The sequence below is a fragment of the Chiloscyllium plagiosum genome, unplaced genomic scaffold (genome assembly GCF_037043375.1).
Source record: "Chiloscyllium plagiosum isolate Xiang-an unplaced genomic scaffold, Cpla_swu_hap1 HiC_scaffold_35, whole genome shotgun sequence".
In the NCBI taxonomy this organism is placed as follows: Eukaryota; Metazoa; Chordata; class Chondrichthyes; order Orectolobiformes; family Hemiscylliidae; genus Chiloscyllium; species Chiloscyllium plagiosum.
Genome location: NW_028270173.1, coordinates 17,116,106 through 17,136,178, shown reverse-complemented (window position 1 = coordinate 17,136,178; position 20,073 = coordinate 17,116,106). Strand labels below are relative to the sequence as shown.

At 45.1% G+C, this 20,073-nt stretch overlaps 1 protein-coding gene across 2 annotated transcripts in view; it reads right to left on the bottom strand.

Annotated features, from left to right (window-relative positions):
• Positions 1-1,219: 1,219 nt before the first annotated feature.
• The window catches only part of slc44a4 (solute carrier family 44 member 4), a 93,121-nt gene continuing 74,267 nt past the window's right edge, over positions 1,220-20,073 (bottom strand). Inside the window, exons 12-23 of one of the 2 annotated variants that reach the window (XM_043678175.2) lie at positions 19,601-19,700; positions 17,750-17,842; positions 16,416-16,518; positions 13,613-13,869; positions 10,714-10,808; positions 9,536-9,639; positions 9,369-9,442; positions 7,806-7,876; positions 6,208-6,302; positions 5,712-5,796; positions 5,205-5,349; positions 1,220-1,926 (exon numbers count right to left, since the gene is read on the bottom strand). In XM_043678175.2, the coding sequence (XP_043534110.1) occupies positions 5,234-5,349; positions 5,712-5,796; positions 6,208-6,302; positions 7,806-7,876; positions 9,369-9,442; positions 9,536-9,639; positions 10,714-10,808; positions 13,613-13,869; positions 16,416-16,518; positions 17,750-17,842; positions 19,601-19,700 (1,193 nt within the window). In that variant the 3' untranslated portion in view covers positions 1,220-1,926; positions 5,205-5,233. Of the gene's footprint in view, positions 5,350-5,711; positions 5,797-6,207; positions 6,303-7,805; positions 7,877-9,368; positions 9,443-9,535; positions 9,640-10,713; positions 10,809-13,612; positions 13,870-16,415; positions 16,519-17,749; positions 17,843-19,600; positions 19,701-20,073 lie in introns of both variants that reach the window. The other variant, XM_043678174.2, reaches the window with a different exon arrangement.

The following is a 20,073-nucleotide window of genomic DNA, read 5'->3' as shown; positions in this document are numbered from 1 at the left end:
AGGTAGGTTTGACAGTGAGAGCCTTTTTCCTTGGATGATGATGCCTAGCGTGAGGGGACATAGCTTTGAATTGAGTGATAGATATAGGACCAATGTCAGAGGTAGTTTCTTTACTCAGTAGTAGGGGCATGGAATGCGCTGCCTGTAACTTGCCAACTTTAAGGGCATTTAAATGGTCATTGGATAGGCATATGGATGAGAATGGAATAGTGCAGGTTAGATGGGCTTCAGATTGGTTCCACAGGTTGGTGCAACATCAAGGACTGAAGGGCCTGTACTGCGCTATTGCAACTGATACAGTTAAAAAGGATTTCAGAAATTATGAATAATTGAGCATTTGGGAGCAAGTGGAATTTATTTTAAAGAGTGTGCATGATTATAGACTCAAGCCTTTACAGCATGGAAGGAGGCCATTCAGCCTATTCTAGCCACGCCGGTCAAAGATCTGACTGCATTAATTGAAACTTCCAGTTTTTGACCAATAATCCTGCTCTTAGCCTTCTACCTCTTCCCTTTAATCTCTTCCCTCTGGTTACTGACCCCTGTACTAATTGAAAAGTCAGCTTCCTATCCACCCTATCTGTGCACTTCATTAACATCTCTCAGCTTCCCCCTCAATTTCACTTCTCCAAGCAAAACAAAATCCAATTATCCCTCACAACTCAGACCCTCTGCAAATTCTCTAATGAAATCACACTGTTCCTGTAATGTGGTGACCAAACTGCACACTACTCCTGTTGAGGCCTAACCAGTGTTTTGTCAGTTTCAGCAAAATCACCCTGTTCTTCTATTTTATGCCTCATCTAATAAAAGCAGATGTCTCATGTGCCTTCTTAACTCTCTTATTTACCTGCTCTGCTACCTTCAGAGATCTGTGGATCTGCCCAAGGTCCCTCTGATGTTCAATACTTTCCAAGCTCCAACTATAGGCCGGCATGGTCTAATCCCAGTATTGTTAGCCCTCCCAAGTGCATTACATCACAATTTCAGGTTGAATACGATTTGATGGCCTCTCATTTTTCTAGAGATAGGGAGGATGGAGGGTTGGGAAGGTTATCAAAGCTATTGTAGGTCAGCAAAGAGTAGAAGGGGGTGATCGATTAAGATACCAAGCTTGGAGTTAGGAACATGGGCAGTAGAGATTCAAATGAGTTGAATTTTACAAAGGGTACAATGTTTGTTAGGGTTGGAGAGGCAATAATATTTAAACACCACCAGGATCATTCACAATTATCTTTATTAACAGAGCTATGAAACATCTGTGAAAACAAACTGATCAACAGCTAAATCCAGTCTAAGCAAAATGACTGAACCAGTCCGTAGTCTAGTGCAATGATGTTGTGAGAAAGTGCTGGAGAATCTGGGTTTACAGCCTGGATATTAACTCCAATACTGTTTGCAAACATTTGATTTCTCATTCAGAAAAGTGCCATTCAGATTAAACCATTGAGTTACAGGATCTAGGAGGTCACTATCCAGTGAGTGACTGCAGACCACTGTTTATCATAATGGGGTGGAGGAGAGAAAAAAAACAGTTAAGATGTTTAAAGAGAAACATGATTATTCCAGCTGCTCAGTTTTGGAAGCTGACACCATAATTCACATGACTCACTCATGTCCAATGCACAGCAATTAAAAATGTTAAGCTTTCATATAAAATTCACTTTGTTCATCTTTAGAAGTAATTAGCATGGTATAAAAATCATGAGCAGCGATTTGGATAGTAAAGGACCTCTCACGATGAGCATTGGGCTGCAGCACAATCCCATTCTGACATTCAGTCAACTCTCAGTCCACTCATGATCATAATCTAAAATCTGAAAGGATTTTCCACCGAGCTCAGGTCTCGCTTAGTGTCATCCAAATTATTTTGTCCAGAAGCAAATTGTCCTCAGCTCGTCAAGCAGAGAGATGTACAAGGCACATCTTAAAACAATGGAAAATAACAATTACATCAACCGGATTGTAAATTTAATCCAAAAAGTGTCAAAGGCACCGAGGTCCAGACTGGGTCATCACAATTTGGCTCAGAGATAACCTGAGAAACCCCATTCCACCTGAGAAACACCATCCCCCAACCCTGTCACCTCCAAGGCACATGTTAAAGACAATTCAGACACTGGAACACAGGTTACTGTGCTCAGTGTGTGGACAAGCCCAGCAGTCTGTTCCAGGAAGTGGCTTCATGCAGACTTCAGGCCCTGCTGCTATCATTAGCCTCCTCAGTGAACAGGTTGAAGTGCCAGAGTGTCAATTCATTACAACAAACCCTCCTCCCTACCCCCCAAAAACAAGATTAAGAGGGAAGACCCTGTTCCCCCTTCTTCAAATCACTGGCTGCTTAAAGAATCTCAAAGTGCAATCACGGTTGGATACCAGAAACTGAGATACAGAGGTAGAGAGACAGAGAGAGAAAAAGGGGGGAAAAGAAAGTATTCTGATTGATCATGACGGGAGTGTAGGGTAACTACAAAACGCACACGGTCTGCATTCCCCATTTCCCAAACCCACCCAGAAATTTTCATTCAATTGGAAGTCACTCAGCTTGGAGTTGGTAAAGGTCATGTCACTGTAGTCGTAGAGAAGCTGGTCTCTCGTTGGAGAGGGGTGACTGTTGTGGTTTATCCCAAGGGTCATCACACCTTAAATGAGGGATAAGACTGAGGAGTTGGGACCTTCACTGTAGCCTTATCTCATGCAGGAATTGAACCCGCGCTGTTAGTGTCACCCTGCAGTGCAAATCAGATGTCCAGCCAGCCAATCTAACAGACAAGGTTACCCTGAAGGTTTTGCTTTAACTTAAACATTTAAGTATTTTTAAAAATCCGATTTTCATACCAATTAGGAATTCTTCAGAATTGTATTTAAAGCATGTTGGAACCCAGCAGTAAAATCACAAACAGCCCAAGGAGATTGCTATTAACACTAATATAAATGGGCTTCACAACTGTTACCATCATATGGATGGGGGTTTGATGGGGGAAGAACAAGAATTTGAACAAAATGTTCTTTGTTGGATAAATTGTGTAAAACAATCAAATAAATAATCAAAGTCGCACCCTTCAATAATGTGTGGAGCCTCAGCATGGTGCAGAGCTCAGTGACACCAAACAGCTGGTGCTGGGTTAGTGAAGCCAGTGACCTTGGGGCTGGGAAGATTAGTCACTGGTACAGGCTCTTAACTGAATGCTCAACAACAGGAAACAAGGGAGCCCCCTCCTCACTCATTCCCTCACCAGATGACAAGCCACATGCCCTGTGAAGAATCACCCCAACACAGAGAGATAGAATGAAAAAAATCAGAAGGGTTACCTTTTTGCTTGTTGCACAGAAAAAAAAACATTTGCCTCAGATGGGAGACATCTGAAGCTGTCGGTGAGTCCAACTGTTGATGGAGCCTAAGACTAACTGCAACGCTTGCAGATGGATTTTGTTTGGCTTTGATAATATATCCAGAAATTTTGTTCCGACCTTTGAAAGGTGGGAAATTACATTGACAGAACATACCTCTCCCACCCCCTGAAAAGGCGGAGGAAACAAAGGGATTTAATATCCAGTGAACATTACAAGACTGGGTGATTTGGGCGTTAAGGGGGAGTCAGACATCAGAGCAGCACAGACTCAATTACCGGCTGACTGATCTTGCCACCACAGCCCTAAGGGCATTCAGTTCCTGTCTCAGGCCCAAGGGCAGACTTTGAAAATCATTCCTTTTTGTGGTTGCTGTTCACCGAAATCCAGCTACAGCTATTCAGTCCATTGCAGAGAATGAGTCCATATGAGACAATGTCAGGCAAACTCTTGTGGCCCCCAAAGTGGGACTGAGCTGAACAAAGGCCAATAACTGCAGTACCAAGGTGCCACTTCACATCATCACCTTCCCTTAGCACCAGAGGGTAAATAAAGGCAGAGACTGGAGAAGGCTTGGCATTCACAGAGCTCTAGATCTGGTCCAGCTATAGGGGCTCCTGGAAGATTAAAGGGGATGTGCACAGCACATTGTCCCCTCCCATCCTTTTCTCTACATTGATCCCACTGGGACTATAATGTAACATGGTGGCATTAACAGAGACATTGTACAACACTGTTTATCGTGACATGGTCGACATTACATTGGGGTCTGAACACCGCTCTTGTCCTGGGCTTGTCTTAATTTCCTGTTTCTCTGCTAGCCCTTGACTTGGCTCAATGCAACACAACTATCAAAAGGAGTAGGTTATAAACTGACCCCTACCCTTCAGATCCCAGGTGACTGAGGAAGAGAGGGAAGGCTGGAGGCATAGGGGAAGGGAATGGAGGGAGGAAGCAGATGCTCAATATAGGGAGGGGGGAAGGAAGGAAACTGGAGGGAGGGTTATGGAAGGGAGGAAATAGGCAAAAAGAGGAAAGGAAGGAAGTGAAAATGCACATTTAAAATATGGTGTGAATGGGGGTGGGGGGGGGGGGGGGGAGTGAGATTTCACATTGGTGCTGTCTCAGGTTCAGACGTCAAGGACTTCCTGCCTGGCTTAGGCTGCTGTCAAGCTCCTCCATGTACTGAGGGCTCAGGCTGGTCTTATAACAAGAGAAAAATTTTCCATAATGAGGATGGTACATGTGGGAACACTGTTTGTGACCTAAATCAATCAGAATATTGTCTTATCCATATAAATGAGAGAGGAGGGCGAGTGACAGGAAATGAGGGAATGTTAGAGAGAAGGAGAGATAGAGTGCATTTAGTACAATTTACTTCAGGAAAAAAAAAGTTTTTTTTTCCCCAAAAGGCACAAGTTGTAAATATTAAGGTCAGGGAGGTCTGACTCAATAATATCCGTGGGCCAACCAATGTTAAATAAAATTAAAAACATACTTTAAGCAGCTTATGGGCTCTGGAGGGCATCACCGAGCCAATCCTGAACGTAGTTATTAAGGTGCCAAGAGTGTGTGCCAGTAGAATCCCTTTTATAGAACTGGCAAGGGAAGGGAAAATTGCCAGGATGGGGAGATCCCGAAACGCGGAGGTGCAATCCCGTTCATTTACAGAAGTGGAAAGAATCCCCATGTTATTTCTAATCTATTCCACGATGGGGCTGTTGATCTACACCCAGAGAGGGAGGGAGGAAGGGAGTAGGATTCTTCTGGAAGTCTTTCGGTTAACCCTCCCCAAGTCTGCTCTCTTCCCCTTGAACATAAAAGTAGTAACGAATGGCGTTCAACCGTCTTACAACGTCTGAACTTGCAGGCGGCCGGGAGCTTATTTCTTCTCCTTGGATTTGACGGGTTTGTTTTTCTTATTGAGAATTTTCATCAGGGATGAGGGCATGTAGTAAGGCTTTTCCGCCGAGCCGTCGTTCCTTTCGAGATCCTCCACTGCGGGCGAGAACAGAGAGAATTTTTTTTTAAAAAGGGGGAAAAAGACGGACTTGCATTGAGATAGCGCCCTCTGTGCTGCCGCCGTCGCCTTTACTAAGCAAGCGCCCCCTCCCGCCCCCGCAGTGAAGTGCTTTCTGAAGTGGGATGTGCAGTCGCCACGCGGGAATCTCCCTGCAGCAAGCTCCCCGGGAAGAGCGGCCAGAATCTAAACACGTCAGTTTTTTTCTTTAAAAATTCCAATTTAACTAGATTTTACTTTATTCACATTTAATTTTATTTTAATATCGTTTCCTCACGAAAAGTCCTGCCCAGACCCGCCTCCCGCTGGGGATGTGCAAGAAAGAGAACGTGTTACTTACAGAAGCAGAGGAACAGCGTGTCGACGCACATATTGTAAACACTGAAGAACCCGTGGGCAATCATATAGGAGCCGACTACCAGAGTCTGTGTAGGACACGGAGAGAGAGAGGGGGTGGTGTTAAATCACAGATTTCTTCCTCCTCCCACATTCCTGGCAACTAACTGAAAGAACTTTCCTTCTCTCCTCTCCACCTCCCCCCCCCCCCCACTTCCCACTCAGTTTTGTAAATGGACTGTAAGGGATTGGGCCTCTTCTGAAACTGTATGGTTCGGTGATTTCTTTCCCAAAAGGGCATTGGCGAACCCGATTAATTTTTTTTTACAACAAGAAATGAGAGGCTCACAGTCACTGAACCTAAAATTCTACCAGTTACCTTGGTAGGATTTGAACCCTGGCCCCTAAGAATTAGCCTGGGCCTCTAGGTTACTAGCCCATTGATGTTAGCACTCGGACCCCTTTCCCTGCACTCAGGCAGTTTCCGGATTCACACCTACCAGTATTGGCACCCAATAATAGTTCAAGGTAGGAACCTGGAATGTCGGGTTAGGAATTTTTATCCGTCCAGTGAAGAAGAAAAATGCCAAAACACCTAGCAAAGCAAAAACATGAGAAAACAAATTGATTGTATTTTTTCTTAGGAGGTGAAAGGCCAAAACTGCAGTAACAATGTCTATGTAAAGATAAGATGATTCTGTGAACTGGGATGGATTAGTTTGTGGTGAAATTTAGGAATCCCCCAGATGATGGCAACTCCCAAACCAATGGCATTTCATGTAATCCTTCAACATTCCTTCCTGCCATCGACTTCCCACAATTACTACATTCTCTGCAGAGAATGACTCAGCTTTTATTTGACCTCCAAATGTCAACACATCTCTTCCTGGTTGGCACCAACCTCTCGCCCCAGGACCTCCAATACATCCCGCCGGGATGCGGGAAGAAGTTATGACTGTTCAGCCCCTCTAAACAGTCATCCAAAACTCTGCTGGTTCATTGCCTACCTCACGACCAGTCCCGTTCCCCTACCTACTCTCGCTTGAACCAGGACGAGAGTTTGAGGTGTTATTCGAACACCCGTTACAGATTCCTCCGTGGCCTTCACCTGGTCAATGAGAGTCAGCAGCCAATGAGAGAGAGAGAGAGAGAGAGAGAGAGAGAGAGAGATATGTGAGGGGGTGGGGGTGAGGGGGTGGGGGTGAGGGGGTGGGGGTGAGGGGGTGGGGGTGAGGGGGTGGGGGTGAGGGGGTGGGGGTGAGGGGGTGGGGGTGAGGGGGTGGGGGTGGGAACGAGGGTGAAACGCCATCCACTGGAGAATGTCCACATTGCAGGTAGGTGGCCTCATGCCATGTTAAAGCAACCAGTCCCGTCCCACTCACATCATTGTGCCCACTCCAGCTCCATATTCCTTCATGGTGCCTGCCTTGCAACGGTCGACCAATGTCTGGTTTGATTCGAACAGTACAGGCTAAATTGAAGAGTTCCATGTACTATTGCCACTGTGTGAAGAATCATAGAATCTTAGAGTGTGGAAGCAGGCCATTTGGCCCATCAAGTCCACACCGACCCTCCGACAAGCATCCCCCACTCCCCTGACGCAACCCCCTATCCTAAATCTGTAACCTTGCATTTCCCCTGGCTAATGCACCTGACCTGCACATCCCTGGACACTATGGACAATTTAGCACAGCCAATCCACCTAACCTACACATCTTTCGACCATGGGAGGAAACCCATACAGACACAGGGAGAACATAAAAAACTCCACACAGACAGTAGCCAGAGGCTGGAATTGAACCCAGGTCCCTGATGCAGTGAAGCAGCAGTGCTGACTACTGTGCCACCCTTACAATGATCTTCTGAACATCTCTCCCAAAGAGTCTACCTCCAAACTTCTCTCTCGGTCCTAAACTCTCCAACCTGCAGGAATAGTTTCTCTACTCTCCGTGCAAAGCTTCCAACAGCCGGTGAAATCATTAACCTCTCATTAAGCAAAACTAAAACTTAAAGCAGGGTTTCTAAGATCGTGCACACAGCAGATTAGAAGAGGGATTTTCTTTATCTGCTCAACGCAGCACACTGTCAGTGAACTCACCTACACCACCAACAACAAGGAGCTTCCCAAAAAGCAGCAGCAGGTCTGTGATCTTGTCCAGCACCACCACCCTGATGGGATGAAGGAAAAGGAAAACAGGTGCATGGTGAATGGTTGCCAAGGTAACAATGTAGATCAGAATTTTGACACTCCAAACCCACCCCTCTCAAAAACACAAGGCACCCATTCTCTCCAGGATGCAAGCACTGTTTCCACTCTCCCTCTCCCAACACCATCCCATTCTCCCCAGGTGGCTCAGAGCCTACTGCCCCACAGGGTCTGAAGACTCAGGACACTGGGAGAGGGTGGGGTTGGATGGTCAGGGGAGGATGGAGAGTCGCGCATTTACAGTTCATTTAATATCAGATTCCCTTTAAGAGTCATTATTGCATGTGTGTGCGTCTGTCAGTCATTCATTCATTCATTCTTTCGGACAGCATGCTCGAATGCACAGCAATGCAGTTTTGATGAAAGGAAATCTCTCACTGCCTCCTGTGGATTCTGCTTCTTCACCACTCCCCCCACTCCCAAAATATGACTTTTTTTAAACATGTTAAAAGTACATTACTTGGCATATCAAACTGAACATTGCATAAAGTGAAATATAGACCAGTTTCATTCAACACAGTACATGAACTCCCTCACTCTACTTACATTACAAATATATACAATATATATTTCCAGTTTGTGTAAAACATTTTCCGAGGTTGTCAGCCTTTTCTCTCAGTACCCGAGAAGCTGGAAACTATCATAGAATTGATATTTGCCCCTTGTGCCCTGAAGCAACTGCCCCAAGCCTAATACTTCCATCAGCACATAGTCCTTGCCCATGGAATGTGCCAGGCTCCAACATTGGTCATCAAAATCATTGTACACTGGAAGGGGAGTAGGTTTCAGGAGGCTGAAAAGTGACTTTCAAGGGGTTGGTGGACCTGCAGCTGCAGTCTGTAGTTATCTCAGTGAGTACCCCAGAGAACTGCTCCAAGGATCTGCATCATGGAGTTACAGGTGACCAACCTCAACAAAAACCACTGCATCTTTTTGTTGACCTACTTTGTGGAAGAACAGGCAGCCCTGTGGAAGGGTTTGAGAGTTCTGACATGAAGGAAGGATCACCGGGGAAGAGCCTCTCTCACCAGCAGCTAAGATACACCTTGATGCTTGTTTAGCCCACTTTTCTGCCACCAGAAATCTTACTCACTACGATCAAAGGAGAAGCCCCAGACAGCAGCTTTCTCCTTACATTTCGCAATCCAATCAATGCTGGGTAGGAGGCATATGACATTTTCCAATGAGTATTCATCAAGAGAATCAAATCATTGAAAACAGTGAGAGAGTACAAGATTGCACCAGAGGGGCAGAGAGAGAGAGAGAGACAGAGAGAGAGAGAGACAGAGAGACACACACAGGCAGAGAACACGGGTCCTGGACTATGCCATGGAGCATAAGATTGAAGAGTTGATTTCCTCACAACTGCAACAACCCTCCACCTCTACTCTCGCCCCCAGATGCAAAAAGACAACACCGAGTTTGATTTCAGAGATTTCAGCAACATACACCTACCTGACCACATTCCTCATCAAGAGCTTGAATGCATTTTTGGCTGACACACAGAAATTCTTACCGTAGACAGCGATCTATAATGAGGCAGAGACAAAAAGGTGATGAATCACCTAGGAACTATTCAGTAACGTGAGGTTATTTACTATTACGGCAAACTCCTTACTCACCATGATGTAGGCGTTACGATTTATGAACTTGATAAATTTCTCCAGACACCAGAAGCAACACTTAAGACAACACAACAGGAATTTGGTAAAGGGATTATGGTAATCTGTGGGAAAGAAAGGAGCAGCAATGAGATATTGGGAAAGCCACAAACTGTTGGAAATCAGAAATTGTTTTCAGGATCACAAAACAAGTAAAAGCCTGTTGTTTCCACTGAGAGGAAGAGGTGTTCCAGAAGATACAAAGTTAAGATAATTGACAAGTGAAAATGAAGAAACCTTATTTTAGTTAAAAGAAAATCTCTAACAAATCCATTCTCAGCCTTTGCTTTTCAGTTAACATAGTCCTATGATCCTATTAAATCTTTAATTTGATCCAAGGCCACGCCAAAATAAAGCAGACACCCAGATTTATAAAAATTATTATTTTACTCCAGCCCAGTTAATGGGGCATGTTAGGACACACCTTCAGGATAGGCAGGACTTGAACCTGAATTTTCTGGGTCAGAGGTAGGAATGTTAACACTGCACCACAAGACCCACAATTCACCTGATTCTACCGTGAATCGAAAATAGTGATTCCCATAAATTCTGCAAGATGCTATAGATATTTTTAATCAACCTGTTCAAAGATATTGTTGCACACCTGTGGAGCAGGTCGGTCTTCAACCTGGGCTTCCTGCCCCAGAGGTATGGGCAGTGCGCCACGACCGCCTCGTAAAACAACAAAAGCTTCATCCCTAGATGGTCTTGAATCAGCAACCTTTTGATTAACCCTTCAACGCACTGGCCAACTGCACCACAGAGACTGATCCACAGGACATTACAAATATTGTTAATCAACCTATTTAGAGATTTACAACACACCTCTGAAGCAGTTGGGTCTTGTACATTGACCACTTTGCTCAAAAAAGATAGGAACACGACCACTGGGCCACAATAACCCCATAACACATTGCAATGTTCTGCTGAGGCAATAGTTCCAGCTGACTGCAGGAGATCTCAAACGATCGTAATCTCAAGCACAGCAAATTTCATTGCCCTGATAGAAGTTCAGTGAGGGAAGGATGACTCATGTCAATCCCTGCTTTCTCCCTTACACCCATACACACAGCCATATTACATCTCTCAAAGTGCAATGACAGAAAAATAAACAAAGTGTTGGAATTCAAGGCTCTTACGTTTCAGCTTGTGATCCAAGTATTCCAGGATAATTCTTATGAGCTGGACAATGGTTAGGATCAGTGCTCCAAAGGCCAGAGAGCCAGTGTGATACCTAGAGATAAGCAAGCAGTCAATCTCATCAAACCATGTTAACTTACAGCATGCATGCAGGAATCATCTCCATCCCAGTATACATATGATGCCAACCCTCTCAACATCTCACTCACTTGACGTTCCAGTGAGACACATGGGATAGGACCCAGGCATCTTGGGAAACCATGTGGACACTGAGGTGTCTGTCTCAGAGTTTCTAGCTGGGAAATCAGGTGAAACCAACAGGAGAAAGAACATCTGCGATATCGGTTTGGTATTCTGTGGGTCCTGCAGTGGTTTTTTAAAAATCTGTACATGGATGTGGATGTTGATGGCTCAGCCAGAATTGGTCTGGAGTCACATGTAGGCCATACCAGAAAACATCCTTCCCAAAGGATGCACGCGAACCAGATAGTTTCTTTTCACAACAGTCAATCATGATTACCGGATCACCATTAGACTAGCTCTTTTAGCTAATTCAAATTTTGCCATCTGGCCCATGGTGCGATTCAGACCCATGTTCCCCAGCACATTAGCCTGGATTCTGGATTAGTAGCATACTATGTCATCATCTCCCCACTGGGTGTGGATGTCAGGCAGGAAGACCCATGAGGTGGGCAAATAGCAGCACTTTGAGCCTCCATCATTATTTAGTCAGACCATGGCTGATCTCATCATGACCTGGACTCCACCTTGATGCTCCTTGCCCTCCTAATCTTTGACCTGCCAGGGAGATCAGAAATCTAAATCAGTCTTGAATATATTCAAAGACCTCGGCCTCCACTTCACTCGGGGTGGGGGGGTAAAGAATTGGAAGGATTAGCAATTCATTAGAAGTTCATCCTTAGCTCAGTCTTACTGACTCCAGTCAGTTTAGTGTAATCCCTTGATCCCAGGAATTGGCCGAGCCTACATTCTTTGAACTTTGTTTATTGAATTGTGGGATTCACTGGTTAGGTCAGCACTTATTGTCCATCCCTAATTGCCCAGTGGGCAGTTAAGACTCAACTGCATTGGAGTGACATGTCAGCCAGATCAGGTAAGGACATTAGTCAGCCAGGTGGGTTTTTTCCCCAAACAAAGTTTCCTGGTTGACATTTGACTCTGATTTCCAGTTTGGGGAATTTCAATTCAATAACCAATCTGCCATGGTGGGATTTAAACCCAGGTCCGCAGAGTATTACCCTGGTCTCTGGATTAACAGTCTGGGTCACTGCCTCCATGCTTCCAAGGAGACCAAAGCTGGATTCTGGAGTCTCGGAGCAGTCTCACCCTGGTCTGTACAATTGCAACAAACCTTCCCACTTTGTTACTCCAAACTCCTTGGAATAATCACCAACTTTTCTTTTGGATTTCTAACTAATGTTATGGACCAGACCAAACCCCCTCAAGAGGAAAGCCTAGACCCTGACTGTTTCTATTTTAAAAGGAAAGTGTAAGGAGTTGTGTACCTGATGCAATTCAATTTGTCAAACTACTGGGCTTGAAACAAAACACACATAGTATATATAAAATAAAAATATATATAAAATAATAAATATGAAAAATAAATAAGTAACATATATTAGAGCTGTTCCAAGATAGTAACATCCCATAACTACACCCTTGGCAAAGGCAAATTCAGTGAAATAGGTTATCTCACATGCAATATTTTTCCAGTCCAGGAGAGGGAAAAAAAAGAGAAAACTCAGAACTCAAGTGTTTTGCTATAGCAGGGAGAGATATATAGCAGCTTCCAAACCCCATAAACTACTGAAAGTTAACCTAAGATCCTGGTTCTGTGGGAGCTTGACCCCACCCATTCACACTGATTCTACTGTTCCAACTTTAAAAAAAAAATCCCCAAGGCCTCACAAGTTGTTTACTTTATTGGCTTGGAACTGATTGCTCAGAATCTCTGTCTCAACCTACACAAAAAACACTAAAACACTAGTATCTTCACATTACTTGCTAGACCTGCATACCAACATGTAACAATTAATGCACCAGGACACCAAACTTTTCCCTATACAGCACTGCAGCATTCTGCAGTCAGGGGGATCTGGGGAGAAATTAGAGGGCAGGTGGTGGCCTCGTGGTATCATCACTAGAGACTTTACTCCAGAGAACCAGGTAATGCTCTGGGGAACTGGGTTCGAAACCAGTTTCAGCAGACAGCTGAATTTGAATTCAATAAAAATCCAGAAGGAAGAGTCTAAGGATGACCATGGATCCATTGTTGGTTGTCAGGAACAGCCTATCTGGTTCACTGAAGTTCTTTAGACAAGGAAACTTACCTGATGTGAGGTGGCATGGTGGCACAATAGTTAGCACTGCTGCCTAATAGCGCCAGAGACCCGGGTTCAATTCCCGCCTCAGGCAACTATCTGCGTGGAGTTTGCACATTCTCCCAGTCTCTGTGTGGGTTTCCTCCCACAGTCACAAAAATGTGCAGGCGAGGTATGTTAAATTGCCTGTAGGGTGGGTCAGTGTGGACTTGTTGGGCAGAAGGGCCTGTTTCCACGCTGTAAGTAATCTAATCTAATCTATATGTGACTCTTAACTGTCCTCAGCAGGGGAACAAGTGGTATAATTAGGGATAGGCACTAAATGCAGGCCGAACCAGCGATGCCCACATCCCAAGAATGAGTAAGAAACTCCATTTACTTTTCTCCCTTACTACTCTACCTGCTGACATGGACAAGTTCGTATATTTCCCCCACATCGTATGTATTATTGCCACATGTGTTCAAATGAATCTTGAAATAAAAGACAGACAGACAGGTGTCCTGACCCCTTAAATTCTGAAGGAACTCCATTCCAGTGGTGGAGTGGAACGCTTACCTGAGGGAGCGCATGAAGGAACTAGAGACTGCAAAATAGGGAATGTCCGCTGGTTTCTTGAAGGCCCAGTAATAGGAGGCAAAAGCCCCGGCCAGGGTGCACTGGCCCAGTGCGAGGACAAAGTTCATGCACCATAAGAAGCCAACGATGTTGTAGATCTGGAGGTTGAAGAGGTTCCGCTGTAAGATTCCCTCGTCGTTGTACTTGTAGAAGGCACACTTCACCCCCTCACAGTTGTACTTGGAGGCGTTGAAGGACTGCAGAAGGAAGAAACAGTTGCAATTCACGAGGACCATTTCCACATCCCCTAGTCTCTCAGGCCAGTCTCACCACTCCTTCTGATAATCTGCAGAAGACCCTGATTTAGGCCCACGGGGTTGGAACATCAACCCTCAAGGCAGACAGGAAACGTGAAATAGTGAAAAAGACCAGGGAGGTTTGAGGTGGTTTCAAGGCAGTCTGATGAGATGGGCAGACTAACTTCAAACAAAAAAAAAATGAACAGAGATATTGCTGGAAATACTCAGCAAGTCAGAGTATATATTTGTGGAGGGGAAGTTAAAGTTTCAGGCAGGGATGATATCGCATCAGAAACAAGAGTTTTCCCGCCCTTTGTGTTTTTTTTTAATTTTGGATTTACTGTAATTCTGTAATTTTGTAATTTGATTGTGTGTTCTCGCAGCAGTAATGCAAGCACTGGCAAATGTGAAATGATGCATTTTGGATGGAAGGCAGAGAACAGCCAATTACAGGGTTAAAAGTACAATGATAAATAATTTACCACAGGAACAAAGTCCTGGGGATACATTCTGTTCTTAAAAAGGTTCAAGTCGGGGCTCGGAATCCGTTAGTCTAATCTACTTTGCTCATCCTCGGATGGCAATGAAGAATCACATTGGAGAAGGGGACATTCCCACATTGGGGAAGTGCGAGCTGTTGGTTCCTGGTTGGAATGCCAGTTTAAGCGGCAATGAATTTGGAAATGAAAACAGAAATTCAGACTCAAATACAGTTCTGAAGAAGGGCCCTAGACTGAAACATCAACACTGCTTTCTCTCCACAGGGAGTTCTCGAGTCAGAGAGATGAACAGCACAGAACAGACCATTCGGTCCAACTCATCCATGCTGACTAGATATCCCAACCTAATCTAGTCCCATTTGCCAGCACCCAACTCATATCCCTCTAAATCCTTCCAATCCCTGTAACCATCCACACGCTTTTTAAATGTTGTAATTGTACCAGCCTCCACCACTTTTCCTGGCAGCTCATTCCATACATGCACCTCCTCATGCAAGAAGAAATTGCTCCTTAGATCTTTTTTATATCTTTCCTCTCTCACCCTAAACCTATGCCCTCTAATTCTATTCTCCCCCACCCCAGGGAAAAGACCTTGTCTATTTATCCTATCCATGCCCCTCATGATTTTATAAACCTCTGTACGGTTACCCCTCAGCCTCTGACGTTCCAGGGAAAATAGCTCCAGCCTATTCAACCTCTCCCTGTAGCTCAAATCCTCCAACCCTAGCAACATCCTTGTAAATCTTTTCTGAAGCCTTTCAAGTTTCACAACATCAAGTTTCACACCAGATGCTGTCAGACCTGCTGATTTTCCCCAGCAATTTCAACTCTTTTGTTTCTGATATCCAGAGTTTGCAGTTCTTTTTTGTTCAATGAACTGTTATTTACGGTAAACGCCCAGAGAGAATGGATCGGTTTACGTTTCAATTGTAGTCAACGTTTTCAGATACATGAATGAAGTAGAGTGAATTAAGTATGTAAAGTGTGAGACAATAACAGAGTTGAAGCAACTGACCTTATAAACATTTCACTGTGTTCCTGTACTTCGATACTTGCATACACATGACAATAAAGGATATTCTATTCTATGGAGGTTTATTAAAATCATGAGGGGCATAGATAAAGTGAATAGCAAAGGTCTTTTCCCTAGGCTGGGTGAGTTCAACGTACAGGGCACATTTTTTAAAGGTGAGAGGAGAAAGATTTAAAAGGGATTTGAGGGACAACTTTTTTTTTAAAACGAGATTGGTTCATGTGTGGAATGAACTGCAAGAGGAAGTGGTAGATGCAGGTATAATTACAACATTTAAAAGACATTTGGATAGGTACATGAGTAGGAAAGGTTTAGAGGTTTATGGGTCAAACACAGGCAAGTGGGACTAGATTAGTTTGGGAAACGTAGATGGTAGATGGCGTGGAGGAGTTGGTCTGTTTCCATGTTGTATGAATCTAAGCTGTGCCTTTGAGGACACTTTCTGGTTCGGCAGGTGTCTGATTTCGTCTGGGATGTAGGGCAATGGGGGCCTTGTGAAGTTAAATTATTTTCTAAAGTAATTATGTGAAAAGTAAAAAAAAAAAGGGAATAATTTACTTCCTGTCTACTGGTGCTGAACCTGTGCTATGAGAAAAAATGGATACGTGGTTAACAACTTTAAAAATATAGTTTGCAAACATGAATACTCCTGGGTCTGGTTATTAACAGCTCCAGACAGTGGGCCTTACATCCAACTGACCCCAACCTCCTTCAGTCCAACAATCCTCTGAAATTGGAGCCCCCTTGGATTCGGAGGTTTGGGAATGTCTGATGTTGATGGATGCCACATTGGAGTTAGTGGCAATCGTATTCAAGAGACTTCTCATCTGGGGATTAATTGGACAGAGGCTGGAAGATAGTGAGGTCAGCATTGAAACCTTCTTCCTCACCATTACCTCCACACAGCATGTTCAGGGCAAAGGGGCAGAGGGCACCAGATTGCTCCCGATATTTCTGACAGATCTACTTACCAAGGGGTCACAGGTTTCATTGCCAGGGATGGCATCGCAGCTGGGAGTTGACTGGCCCAAGTTCACCACCCGATACAGTGGCTGCCCGGATGTGGCCAGATATCTGCATGGCATCAAACGTTAAAGAAACAGGCAGTGGCTGGAAAAGTAGCTTTTGGAAACAAAGACCATTTAAAAAATAAAAAGAGGAATCCCAAGTCAACCCTTGAATTGAAAGGCAGCGTTCAGATTCTAACCCCACAGTGGTCTTTTACAGTGTGGAATAAAGCCATTTGGTCCAACAAGTCCACACCAGCCCTCCGAAGAGTGACACATTCTCCTACCCTATTGCTCTACATTTACCACTAACTACTGCTCCTAACCTACAGGCAATTTAGCATAGCCAACTCAACTAATCTGCACATCTTCAGACTGTGGGAGGAAACCAGAACACCTGGAGGAAACCAACACAGACATGGCAACAATGTGTAAATTCCACGCAGATAGTTACCGGAGGCTAGAATCGAATCCAGGTCCTTGGCGCTGTGGGGCAGCAGTGCTAACCACTGAGCCACCTCTGCCACATTTGGTTGCATTGAATATGCTAGCAACATTCAGCTCTACCTCAGCACCACCAGTCTCTCGAATCCTCCACTGTGGCTAATCTATCTGACCATCCATCCCACACTGGATCAATGAAACGTCCCCTGCTTTGGGAAACTGACACTGTAGCTCTTGATCCAAACTCCACTGCCTACGCAAATCACTTCCATCCCTTTCCTTGGCGACAGTGCCCATCTCTGGCCTCAGTCTCAGTGTTACTTTTTAACCCTGAAGGTGTGGTCCTGACCTCTTCCCTACTCCTGCCAGCTCAGATACGTTGCCCGACTCTCTACTCCTTCCCCTGGCTATCTGTGCACCTTCAATTCTGTCCTCTCCGGAATGTGGCCGATTGGAACTGGTCCATTGCTGGTAGTCGTGGTCTCACTGGTTTGAGGCCTGAGTTACAGAGTTCACTCCCTACATTGCTTTGTTTTTCCACCCTCCTTTATGACACTCCTCAAAAATCTACCTTTTTTTGACTCGGCTTTTGGACACCCAACCTAAAGATTCCTTATGTGGCTCAGCTGCATTGCTGTTTGTTCTGCAATCCCCTCCTGCACATTGCCTTGGGAGATCTCTGTTAGAGGTGCTTTAGAAATGCAAGTTGTTGTTGGGTATGGGGAATGAAGGCAGTCAAGTCACTCCCCCTTACAACACACGACATGAGATAATGGAGACATTTCTATTGTAAGTTCAGGCCAGCGTAATCCCAAGTCTGCAGTGGTGGGACAGACCAAGCAGTGCAAGGATACAGAGCAGTCAATCCCCAGTAAGCCACACAAATCAGCAGTAGAACAAAGGTGACTAAGGGATAAAGTAGTGATGACATGATATGACCAATCGCCCTGTTGAATAAGAGAGAAATAAATAAGTTTTCCATACATCATTATTGGTACTGGCACTCATTTGTAAAGAACATAAATTAGTCTTAACTATCCATGTATAAGCACCATTTAAGATAGATATCACATTCAATCTCTTCCTCAAAAGGCCATGGAAGCCACGTCCTTTTTTTAAAAAGGGTAGAAGTGGACAGATTCTTGATAAGCAAGGGGTGAGACTCTGTCAAGAAGAGGTAGGCAGCAATGTTGAGTAATCAGAGCACCATGATCTTACAGAATGACAGAGCAGGCTAGATGGGCCGAATGGTCACGCGTCAAATAGGAAACGCAGCAGGAGTTGAGTGGTCCTGGCAGAACCCAAACTGGGTGTGACTGAGCCAGTCACTGCTGGGCAGGTGCTATTCGATAGCACTGTTGGGGGACACCTCCCATCACTTTGCTGATGATAGAGAGAGTGGACTGATGGGGCAGTAATCAACCGGGTTGGATTCGTCCTACTGTGCGTACAGAACAAACCTGGGCAGTTTTCCATATTGTTGGGTAGATGCCAGTGTTGTAGCTGCACTGGGTAGAGCTTGGTCAGGGGTGCGGCAAGTTCCGGAGCATAAGTCTTCAGTACTATTGCTGGAATGTTATCAGGGCCTGTAGCCTTCACTGTATCCAGTGCCTCCAACTGTTGCATGACATCACGTAGAGCGAACCGAATTGAAATCAGGCCAATCGGACTGTAGCCTTGACCTGGCGTTTCTACCTGCCCCATCAGTAACCCCTGACTCATTCGTTAATAGAAAATCACCTCAACTCAGTTTAGCTTAAGTGACCTCTTCCTCGACAAAGGACTGAGTGAGTCCTTTCAAAAACCACACCAGCACAATTGTGTGCTGGAGGTGAGCAGGTTGGACTTGTAGGGGTCTTGATAGGGGAGATGTATGAAAATGCTTCCTTTTGTGGGAGCATCTCAAAGTACGTGCAGTGTTTAAAAGTAAAGGGTACCCCCATTCAACAACAGAGGGGAGGAAGCATTTATTTTCCTCAAAGGATCAAGAGTCTTTGGAACTCTCTTACCCCTGGAAAAAAAAACAAAAGTCTGATTATATTTTAAGACCGAGATAGACAGATCCCCAGGAGTAGGTGAGATGCTCCCAGGGGCAGACAGAAATGTGAAGTCAAGGTGAAATTGGCTTTTTAAAGGTGGAGAAGGTTCAAGGGGCTGAATGGCCTACGGGCGTTCCTAAGCCATGCCTTGCTAAGTCTGGAGGAGTACGTCACCCATACCTTGGAGGATTAAGAAGTAGTGAAAAATGTGTTGCTGGAAAAGCGCAGCAGGTCAGGCAGCATCCAAGCAGCAGGAGAATCAACGATTTGGGCATAAGCCCTCCTTCAGGATTATTCCTGAAGGAGGGCTTATGCCCAAAACGTCGATTCTCCTGCTGCTTGGATGCTGCCTGACCTGCTGCGCTTTTCCAGCAACACATCTTTCAGCACTGATCTCCAGCATCTGCAGTCCTCACTTTCTCCTGGATTAAGAAGTGGGTTTGAAAGCCAATCGAGGCTGACGAGGGTCTTGGGAACAGCGATGGGTGCCCTGTTTGCCTTCTAGGCTCATTCAGCCCACGCTGACAGGGTGGCATTGGGAACTGCACAGTGACACACATCACTCAGTACCGGGGTGAGAGAGGACACTCTTCCCCAAGTTGGTGATTTGCCATGCCAGGCACACATTGCAAATGGCTGGGCACAGGTTGCAAACGCTCTACCTACTTGCTGGCCTCTTTGATGAGCGCGATTGCAATAAGGATTCTCTTCCGCAGGAAGATCAGGAGCAGCAGGATGATAACCTCCAGGACAGCCAGGATGATCACTGCAAAACAGGAATATTGTACACTCTCAGACCTAACTTCCTCTCCCTGTCACTAACCATGAGGCGACCCACACAACACGGTCAGGGACGCGACAGCATTAGCGAGATCACAGAAAAGATTTGCAGAAGTGGCTCACAGGTGAGTAACACAGGGTCGATTGGAAAAGCCAGGACCCCATTCCTTGGAGAAGGGAGGGCCAAGAGGAGTTCTGATATAGGTGGTCAAGAATCTCAAAGGGTCCAGGCAGGGGAGATAGGGAGAAAAAGTGTTCCCTTTGTGGTAAGGACCAAGAACCATGGGGGCACACAAAGTAACCCGCAAAAAGAAACAATAGCAAATAAGAAAAAACCTTTCCATGCAGCAAGTAGTTAG